This window comes from Mastomys coucha, unplaced genomic scaffold (assembly GCF_008632895.1).
Source record: "Mastomys coucha isolate ucsf_1 unplaced genomic scaffold, UCSF_Mcou_1 pScaffold13, whole genome shotgun sequence".
Classification (NCBI taxonomy): Eukaryota; Metazoa; Chordata; class Mammalia; order Rodentia; family Muridae; genus Mastomys; species Mastomys coucha.
Genome location: NW_022196895.1, coordinates 71,015,186 through 71,026,448, shown reverse-complemented (window position 1 = coordinate 71,026,448; position 11,263 = coordinate 71,015,186). Strand labels below are relative to the sequence as shown.

Below are 11,263 nucleotides of genomic sequence, written 5' to 3'. Positions count from 1 at the left end.
AGTAGAGGAGAGAACACCTTGAGAGAGATCTTAAACAACTCTAACATTTACAACAAAAAGCCTTGAAAAGAAATGGCAAAAGGTGGGGAGCCAAGAGAAGAGGGTGGGACGGACCAGTGCAGACGCGGCCCAGCGTCTCAGGATCTGCACTCTGTCTTCAGGACACCAGTCAGTCTTGAGGAGAAGAAAGTAAACTCAAGCAGAGTACACCCGATGTTAGATGATTCCTCACAATTAACGGCTTAATTGCATTTTCTTTCCGACGTTTCTAATCTGGATTGACTTGTCTGGTATTGATTTACGTTACACAGAGTACAAGCGGTAAACCCGTCCGACTGAGCACAACATCTCAGAGCGCAGAAGAAGCCTGATGACAAGATCAAGTACTGAGGATGTAATTCAAAAGGAAACCATAATGGTTTAAGTGGGATGATACATTTCATTTCATACCACAAAAGTGGCACAGAAATCAATAAGGCATACAGCCACAACACAATTATTAAGACAGTATCAGATGCATGAAAAATTATTGCTATGGCTTCAAATACTTATACATTACAGATTTTGTGAGGGGTTTATACTATGACAAGATTGGTCTAGCAATTTTTAAAAGCTCATTTGAGGAACTCATTTTAGAAACTGTCTTAGATTCCAGACGAATCTAAGACTTTTGAAAGAAAAAAAAAAAGGCACCAGATGTGACTTTTTTTTAACCATAAAAAGACACCAAATGGGCAAACAAAGCAAAGCCAACCATTTAAACCTGAGAGCATTATACTTCAAACAATACTATGCTTACCTGAATACAATACAGTCATCTCTGGGCAGAGTATAAAGGAGGCTGAGGCAGGAGGATTGAAGCTACACAGTGAGTTAGAGGAGAGACCTGTCTCAAGAAAAAGAACAAAAATCCCAAGCAATCCCATATGTGGTAAGTCTGCCCTATAAAGGACAGTGTCCACTGCCCCAGAACCCATCAAGTGCTCTCATCATGTGCTCCCATCATGTGCTCTCATTATGTGCTCCCATCATGTGCTCTCATTATGTGCTCTCATCATGTGCTCCCATCATGTGCTCTCCAGGAAGCGGTCCCTGAAACTTGAGTTCTCTGAACTTGCTCTGATGAAGCTTTACCATTAAATCTTACTCCAAACCTCTTGTCGGAGGGCGTTTCAGAAGGTAACCTCCTTTTACTTGTGTTTTCCATTAAAGAAACAGTACAAAGCAGAGGGATTGTTTTTTAAGCAATAACTCTGTCTTATCTTTCTGTCTTGGGAAGGAAGCTCTGTTGCTGGAGAGCTAGGGAAGCATCGCTGTTCAGCTCTGCAGTGGGCAGCAGTGGGGTGGTCAGGAGCCTCAGAACAGTTTCCTCTTCTACCCCCCAGCACACGGCCACTCTGCTAGAGGTTCAATTTCAAGTTGCTCATGCAGGCTGGCTACCTGTGACTAACTTCTGCTCAGATGAATGTGGGATTATCTTAAAAACAGCAATTTACATCTGATGCCATTTCTCTCCAGCTCCTACTGTGTGGTGTCCATGCTGGACAGTGAGCTATCCCAGACTCTTGATGAGGCTGAGACTCTAGGTGTCTGGGGACACAGCAGGAGGACTGTGTGTGTGAAGTGTTTATGAGGCACAGCTGCCACACCTGCTCAGGCTTTTCCATGATAAGTAAGCTGCTGATGTCTTGTCTAATCCTACTATGTGTGTGTTGGGGGGGGGGGGCTCTGCTTTCTAGCTATACACAAATTTTTAAAAGTACATCAGCTCCATTTAAAAAATCAGAGGTGATTTTTTTTTTCCTGACTCATGGTTTGACATCCACAATTTCTGACAGAGTCTACATGACTCCCAGAAGCCCATGATCACTGCCCATGGCCAAGTGCTAATGACCTGAAGACAGAATTCAATGCCACCTTGTTCAACATGCTTAATGGGAACCCCATATTTAAAAGCCAAAGTGACAAAAGAAATTATTTTTAACATTGCTATTTCTCAGCACCCTCAAATCAAGCACTTAACAGGAACTGAAAATAAACTGCCCTTAAAACGGAGTACCTTAGTGCACAACGCCCGTGATTACTCACGTCTTGGCCTCAATCGAAACAACATCAAACAAAGATGTATTTCACACATATAATATGTATACATGTATTACATATGTAATATATGTATGTGTGTGAGGATATATATATATATATATATATATATATATATATATATATATATATAAACTTAACTTTGTATAGTTACTAGCAATGAATTCAAATTCTCAGTTACTAAAGATTCTAAATCTGGTTTTAACAGACGTGAAATCTGAGGCTGGGGGCTTGAAAAGTAATCCAAAGGCTCCCAGGGTTGGGAGTGGAGGAGTTTCCACATGTGGGAGGCACAAAGCTGGGTAAACTATTCCCCCCCCCAAAGACACTGTCAACTCACATTAAATAAGAATATTTGTACAATACAAGGCCCTACAATTACAATCAGACAAATATACTTATCAAGAGAGATGTTTTCATGGAAAGGATCTGAGAATTGTATATAAACCAAATTATTTTTATTTTCAAAAATTTTATTCTGATGAGAAATTATAAGTACATAAATAAAGGCAAAATGGTAAAGCACAATTGAAATACTGAACTCGGTCCTGGACACCAAATTCTATGAGTGCTATCAAACAGACACTGCCCAGGCAGGTAAGAAGACTCAATGAAATCTCTCTAGTAGAAGATGCTTAAAGTGCCCAGTGTATGAGCAGGGAAGACTGAGCAAGATCCGTGGTTTCAGAGTCCCAAAGGCATCCAATATGACGAGGGGTCCACACATTAGTGTGTTTCTCTCAAGCACAGAGCTAGGGCTGGTGGGCCTCACTGGTCAGCAGGCTTAGCATCGTTCTAAACCCAGCAGCAGAGCCGTCCCTCCTCCCTGAGGAGCAGCCCAGACACTCCCTCTGGTCTCACAGAACTCTGACATTGGGAAGAGACATGCCTGCGCTCTACCAGTCCTCACAGCAGTGTATCCTTCAGACTGTGTTAGCCTCCTCCTGAACACGTACACTTACATTCTCTAGGAACTAAACTATACAGGAAGCACTCTGTGTAAGCCAGCGCCACTTGGTTCTGTCAGTGTCTGTGACTGCTCTATTCAGACTCTGTCCTTTAATATAGTGTCACTGTTGAACAACGCCTCTATGGCTGGGGCTAAGCTATGCTTGAGCATGTGTCATTGCAGATACAAGATGTCAGTCACTTGCAAAGTATGACAGCGTGACCAGGGCCTTTTCTTACACATGCATCTCAACCTCAGGTCTGCCCTAAGTGGAAGTCTCCTCTGCACTAGTCTACGTTGCAGGGGTGGGGCTGAGGCTGAGAGCTGGTGCAGAGAAGAGAGGTCTGAACTCCATGTCACAAGCCATCACACTGGTGGGGCCTGGTAGGCCCAGAGGCCCAGGGCAGTACATCTGGTAACCAGTCCAGGAATGAGACAAGGAGGTGGAAACTCTTGGAGAACAGTCAAAACATGTTTCGAAACACTAGAAAGCCTCCCGGCCCCACGGTGTCTCCTCGAGAACCAAGCTAGGCCGACCAGGCCTGGCAGCACATTACAGATACATGACAAGCCTGCATCAGCCTCAGGGAGGTTTTTGTAGTGGAACTCAAAATACCCTTTAGAGGCCGACATCTTAAACCTTACTTGAGAAGAAAGCAAAGTGTGTGAGGGGCGGAGAGGTCAGCAACGTGAAGGTGCCGAGTGAAGGAAGTAGAAAATAGCCACAGAACTGCATTCTGACTTCCACGTGGAGACAGTTAGCTAGCTGCCAGAGCTCAGGCCAAGGAACCACTCTGCTCTCTGGCGAGTCTCCCTCTCTGTCTGCTCGCTCACTTTGTTCTCCCCCTCATCCTTCCCTCAGTATCCTCCTTGGGTGTTCCCCCCTCCCCTTTCTTTTGTCTGTCTTCTTAGCTGCCCTGTATTTCTCTTTGCTACAGCCTGGCAGGACGTGTAATCCAATGGGAAGCACACAGTTTCACAAAAAAGCAGAGGGTAGCCAATGATATCAGTGAGGGTTAGCAGTGTGTGAGGTGCTATAAATGGTAGGGTGGATAATGATGAAGATATGTGATGATGACGATGATAATGAATAAGATCTAATATTCACTTCAGAGGGCCTACAGGGTGATAGGGCAGATTTAGCACGTGCAAAGAAAACCAGACTACAGTCTGATGGTTACTTTTAAGTTCAGCTCGGCTAAGGGGTTACATGTTTATTTAAATACTAGATGTTGCTGTGAAGGTATTTGTAGATATGCTGGCCACATAAGATCTGTTGACTTCAAGAAAGTAGTCTATCTATAATGTGAACAAGGTCCATCCAACCATCCAAGCAATCGTTGCATCTCCCAGGGAAGAAGGAACTCTTGCTTCCAGATTACAGAAGCCCTTGCCTGTGGAACACAGGACTGCAGTATCAGTGCCTACCTGAATTGCCAGCCTGTTAACCTGCCTTACAAATATCCTGGCTGCTACAATCACAGAGCCATCAAGTAAGAGCCATCGCTTTCTTAATATCATCCCCACCTTACCCTCATCTCTTCAGTTTTGTGGAGAGCCCTGCCAAATGATATACTCACTAGCCAGTAGGAGCAAGGTCAATTATCAGACAACTTGGGGGTTCAGTGATCGACAGCAGCTCTCCCCATTCTGCACAATCACACAAGCTCTGTCTCCAACCCTCCAAGCACCATCACGTAACACACCAGGGGCTTTAGTTTGGTAAGGTTTCTGCTTTGGAGATTGGGTCTCATAGTGTATGTAGCTAGCTGTCCGGGCCTGAACTTTTGATTCTATGACCACAGGCTCCTGAGCACTGTAAATACATCTGGCTTGTTTGGTACTGTCTCATATATTAGGAATTGAAGAGCTTATTTTATTTTGCTTTTATTCCTCCCACCAAAGTGTCCATTGCATATTATCACCATGAGTCTGTAAGAGCTTTACTACAAAAATCAGCCAACTAGAGCCACGTGGTTTTCCTTTCCTAATAAAGTGCTTTCGCTTAGATATCATGTACAGTTCAAAGTTTCTGATGCTCCATCTGCAGAGGTCAACTGCGGATCAGATGTTTTCCATTTTGTGTTTAAGGTTGTCATGGAGTTTTTCCTTCTCCTTTAAAACACTCGGCAGTGAAGATACTGCCTTAAGTCACCTTCTCCAGCTACAGTACAGAGGCGCAAGTCATCTCTGACTTACAGGAAATGTGTGCAGTCATGTTGCACTGCCCTCCATTTTGGTAGGATGCCCAGCCATCAGCAGCTGCTGCTGGGAGATACTCCACCTGTGTCTTTCCACGTCTACCATGTCTCTGTTTAATTGTGCTTGCCTAAAACTCAGTGCAGCCTGGCTTTTTAACTTGTCTGTAGTGAGTGAGTAATGACCGTAGACTCTAAAGGAATCATTTCTACTATCCTAGAGTCAGGTCCGCTCAGCTGAGTCCAGGGTAGGAGCAGCCCTGCAGTGGGCTCTCAGGTGTGCTGTACGCCAAGACACGAACTCCTTTCCATGTCAGAGCTCACAGCTCACAGCTGAGCACACAGCTCAGACACACATCAGCCGTAGCACCGCAACAAACACAAGTCAAAGAAAAGATCTGGAAGGGAACGGAATTCAGAGTGTACACAGCGTCTGTGCTGGTGAAAAACTGCCTCCTCTCCCAGGAACATAAACTTCTCAAGGAGACATTTATAAGAAAACAAATGCAAGCCATTGCAGGGATTGACTACTTGGTAGTACCTTAAATATAACATTCACCTTCATTAATTCCTGTGTGTCCCATTAAAGCATGCAATCACCCGGCCACACGACATGCAGCATGCAGAAAGTGGACAGCGGAGGTTAATGACCTGGAGGCATAGGATCTGAGAACGTGAGAGCAAGTTAGAGACAAGAGTTCCTCTCCATTGTCACTGGGGGCCGAGAAGCAACGCTGACGTGCGGAACAGGGAGAGCGGGGGGAATACAATCTGTCCAGCACATAAACATATCTCCGCAAGTGGCGGCAGGCATAACTGAAAGAGAAAGGCAAAAGGAGAGAACAGAAGAAAGATGTTTTTCTTTGAAAAATCGAGACATCCTTTCTATCCTCAAAGCTTTCTGGGTGTCTTCATGCATGGTTCTGGGGCGGGTTGGCGGGTGGGGCTGTCATTAAAAGAGCATGAACAAGAAACAAATGAGTAGAGTAAAAGTGGGCAAAGATCTGAATGCACACCTCACCAAAGATACATGCAGCCGGCGAATGAGCGCCCAGACAGTACTCTACACTGGATGGTGTTACAGTAGTTCAAGTTGAAACCAGGTAGCACTACAGACTCAGAGTGATGGCTATCCAACCACTGACATTGCACTCAGGTGAGGACAGAGGGCAGCAGGGACTCTCACTCTGAAGGACTCCACAGTGGTACAGCAGAAGGCAGAGGAGCAGTCTCTTACAACACTACCCATCGTGTGCCTTGAAATGTGCCCAAGGGCACTGAGAACACATACATACATGGAATCGTGCACATGCATGCTTATAGCACTTTTAGTCATAAGTTATCTCTCCACAGGCAACTAGGTGCTAGAGGGGAAATGGGCTACTGTAAAGTCGCAAGAGAACCCAAGTGTACGTTACTAGGAAAAAACTAATTCATAAGTATATGCTATGGTTTCAGGTAGATGAACTTCTAGGAAGGGCAACTACAGTCTACAAAAAGATCACAATATAGGGAAGGCAATGTTGAAAAAGCAAAGCAGCAAGAATTCATCATCAATACTGTTCATTACATATCTGCCCAAATCCAAATAGTCTTAACCTGATACAGCTTTGGTGTGTGTCAGCATAGGTTCATGTGTTGTCCAAATGCTCCACAGCATGTAGACAGCAGAGAAGATTGAAGAGGACAGGAGGAGTATGGGAATCCTCTATATATTCTGTTCAATTTTACTATAATCCTAAAATTTCTCTTTAAAAGAAAAGAGATAAATCTCAACAAACCATGGTGTCATTAGTGAGCAAATAAGCTGGACCTTGGTAGAGTAAGGAGAGACGGCTCGACCTTGGTAGAGTAAGGAGAGACGGCTCGACCTTGGTAGAGTAAGGAGAGACGGCTCGACCTTGGTAGAGTTAGGAGAGAGGACACAGCGCCTCTTCACAGCGACAGAAGTGCAATTCTGAGAACGATAACATTACAACATGAAAGGCAAAGAGGACAAGGGACTGGGACTCAGGACTATCAGGACGCCAGGTTTAGGGAGGCCACAGGCTGGCTCCCAACACTGGGTATTTGGTCTCTATAGTCCTTGTTCCATAAACAATACAGACCCTCCCCAAAAGCAAACCAAAACAAAAAGAGAAGTGTTTTTAAAGTTCTACAATCTTTTGAGGTAATACAACAAAAAGCAAAAGAAGAGGAATGATAAAAACTATTACTGTGAGAACAATTTCTCTGGTGGGACACTGCAGGCCACTAACACAGCAAGTTTAGGGGCTGGAGAGATGGCTCAGCGGTTAAGAGCGGGTGATTGCTCTTCCAGAGGTCCTGGTTCAATTCCTAGCACCTAGTGACAGCTCACAACTGTCTGTTACTCCAATTCCAAGGGATCTGATGCCCTCTTCTGGACTCTACACATGCCACACAGACATGCATACAGACAAAACAGATCTCCCAACACAAGCAAAATGATGAATTAAGACAACCAGATCAAGGCTCTGAGAACTATCTTAAAGAACTACATGCAAAAGTATATAAAGTTACCAAGTGGGTAACAAGGTTTCTTTAAAGTATATCAAACCCCAAATAAAACTAATAAACAGAAAAGTTTGAAAACAACAAATTTAAACAACAAGCCACTCATCCATTAACAACTAACCCACCATCAACGAGGCAGCCAAATACTGTGTATGAAGTATTATGTACCACCCTTCTACACATGTGACTGTGCTGTATACCACCCTTCTACACGTGTGACTGTGCTGTACACCAGCCTTCTACACGTGTGACTGTGCTGTACACCAGCCTTCTACACGTGTGACTGTGCTGTACACCAGCCTTCTACACGTGTGTGACTGTGCTGTATACCAGCCTTCTACACGTGTGACTGCACTGTATACCAGCCTTCTACATGTGTGTGACTGCGCTGTATACCAGCCACACGTGTGACTGTGCCTTCTACATGTGTGTGACTGTGCTGTACACCAGTCACATGTATGACTGTGCTAGCTATAAAGAGAGGGTGGGGGCAAAAGACAGAGCCCTGATGCTACATTGTCAGAGAAAAGGACATGTTAGATAACAAGAAAACTCCATAAAAACTATCATAAGATGCTAACACATATAAGATAGTTTAAAAGTTGCCCAAAGTAGTATAGGATTTTATTAAGAAGTCAAGCATTAAAGAATAAAGTAAATAATATAAAAATTTGCTTATTAAATATCATTTTAAACTTGCTATCATTTTAAGGAAGTGTTGGCAGCTGACATTACCACCAAGATCAAGACAAGCAAATATCCAGTGTCTCCACAAGGACCACAGTGCAGGCAAACCTGCTCCCGAGGGAGCACGCAAATGCTGCAGTGTCCTTTCACTTTGAGAGCCATGAGAGACAAACACCAAGGGGCTGTTTCTGATTAAAGAACAAAGCAGAGGCCCAGTGACGCTAGCATGTGACTCTGCTGCTGGATCCCAGACTGTGGGGGCAGAGGGATTTCTTAAAATATAGTTTTTAAAAGATTTACTTATTTTATGTATATGAGTACACTGTTGCTGTCTTTAGACATACCAGGAAAGGGCATCAGATCCCATTACAGATGGTTGTGAGCCACCATGTGGTTGCTAGGAGTTGAACTCAGGACCTCTAGAAGAGCAGTCAGTGCTCTTAACCACTGAGCCATCTCACCAGCCTGATAATTTTTTTTAATTTAGATTTATTTATTTATTTACATTGTATGAATATATATGTATGGATGTATGTATGGATGTATGTATGGATGGATGGATGGTTGTGAGTGTTGTGCCTGCATGTATGTATGTGTTCCCATGTGTGTGCCTGGGGCTCTGCAAGTCAGAAGAGGGTATTGGGTCCCCAGGAACTAGAGTTACAGCCGGGTATGAGCTACCAGTGGGTGCTGGCACTCAAACCCAGGTCTTCTGTAAGACGAGTAAACGCCCTGAACCACTGAGTCATCTCTCCAGCTCCTCTCAAAAAATCATGGGTTTGGGGGTGGTGGTTATTGTTGTTTTGTTTTGAGAAAGAATCAGTGGGCAAATGAAAAAATTAAAAATTAGCACGTAATACAAAACTACAGATATTTTTGAAATTTGTGTTAAATTTTTTTTTTTGCCTGCGTGCTTGCCTGCCTCCCTCCCTCCTTTCTTTCTTAGCTCCTTCCTTCTGTTTTTTGAGACCACAAAGCCCTCGCTATCCCAGAACTACCTATGCAGATCAGGCTTCCCTAAACTCACAGAGTTCTGCCTGCCTCTACCTCCCAAACACTGGAATTAAAGTGGGGGCTACCATGTCTGGCAGTGTTAAATTTCTTATTTTGAGAATATTGTTATTTTTAAGAAACATATACAGCATGCAAAAGACCTGTCTGCACAGGTTCAACCCAGACAAAATCCCAGCATGGAAAACAGGAAATGGGTACAAAGTCCCACCCCTCACCAAGAAGCTAACTGCCACTGCCACCTCCTGGGAAAGGGGAATGGGTCTCTCCACTGCTTGTCACCGGGCACACCAACCTTACTGGAATGGCCAGCCAACACAGATGGATCCCATGTTTTGTGGGTAGGCTTTTTGTTTCATCAAACATTTCAAAATCAAACATTTCAAAATAAGAGATACACACAATGATGAAAGACAGTGGTTAAATGTTAATGTGTATAAAATCTGGGGAAATGTGAATGGAAATTATTTGTACAATTTTTGTAATGTTTTATGAGTCTAATTTCAAGATAAAACATTTAAAAATAAAACAGAACTCATATCTCCCAGATGCTGTGTGCCAGGCATTCCAGATTGTGGAGCTTATACCTAGAGCCATGGTATGCCATTCTGACCTCTACATAAGTGTTGGAGACCAGAAGAGTACAGCGTGGGAATAAATGAATGTGCTCTGGAGTCAGCCCATAAAAAAATCAGGCCCCGGTGCTCATGAAACCCTCACCAGAAGTCTCCTCGTGCCTTCTTACACGAACATGGCCCGGATTATGCAATGCACAGTTCTGACATGTTACTTGATATCTTGCACTTCTGAAATGTTCTGTCCTAGAACAACATTCACGTCTGCAAACCATGCCAAAAAAACAGGCAAAAAAGGAAGGGTTGAAGAGAACTCTGCAGAGAAGTCTCCTAGTAATGTATTTTACTGTGCTTTGACAATAAAATTGCAACCTGTTTTCAGAGCACCATTTTTACAGGTTTTGTTTTTTGTTTTTTGTGTTTTTGAGACAGGGTTTCTCTGTGTAGCCCTGGCTGTCCTGGAACTCACTCTGTAGACCAGGCTGGCCTTGAACTCAGAAATCCACCTGCCTCTGCCTCCCAAGTGCTGGGATTAAAGGCGTGCACCACCACTGCCCGGCTAGTTATTTTCGTACTTACATGTTTAAAGCAAACTACAGAAAAAGGACGTTACCAAGGCGGTTCGTCTCCTTTCCCCTTAGTCTCCTCCCTTCCCTCCCGTCTGCTTCCTTCCCTGTATTCTCTCTCCCCGTTCCTCAGAGAAGGCTTAACACATTCACTAACACATATAAAATACTTTGACAGACATTATGGGAAAAGAAAATTACATGCCAATGTTCTTGATGAACAGCTACAAAAATCTCCAATAAAACACCAACAGTGAAATTTAACAGTATCCTAAACTGATGATCACCATGATAAAATCTCCGGAATGCAAGGATGGCTGGACATATGCAAATCAATAAACAGGGTACATTGCATGGAAGAATGGAAGGACAGATACATGCAGTTCAGTTGCCTTATCACATGTGGAAAAGCTATCAAGATTGTCTCTTAAGATGGAGTTCTTGCAGGTCAAGAGTTAAGAGGGAATGGAATGGAGTGTCCACCAACCCAATAAAAGCCCTCTGACAACACGCTCAGAGGAAAACGCAAGGCTAGCAGAGGGAAGGACTCAGACCTCAGCATCTCTGCTCAGCAGAGGATTGGAAGTCCTTGCTAAAGCCAGGGCGGTGGTGGTGGTGGCGCACGCCTTTAGTCCCAGCACT

The 11,263-nt window shown here is 43.9% G+C and overlaps 1 protein-coding gene across 3 annotated transcripts in view; it reads right to left on the bottom strand.

The window, feature by feature from the left end:
* Dym (dymeclin) overlaps window positions 1-11,263 on the bottom strand; it is a 265,175-nt gene that overhangs the window by 120,784 nt on the left and 133,128 nt on the right. For 2 of the 3 annotated variants that reach the window (XM_031366049.1, XM_031366050.1), the window contains exon 14: window positions 5,899-6,063. The exons of the other annotated variant lie outside the window; for it this stretch is intronic. In XM_031366049.1, coding sequence (XP_031221909.1) covers window positions 5,899-6,063 — 165 coding nt within the window. The remainder of the gene's footprint in view (window positions 1-5,898; window positions 6,064-11,263) is intronic. 3 annotated transcript variants of the gene reach the window in all.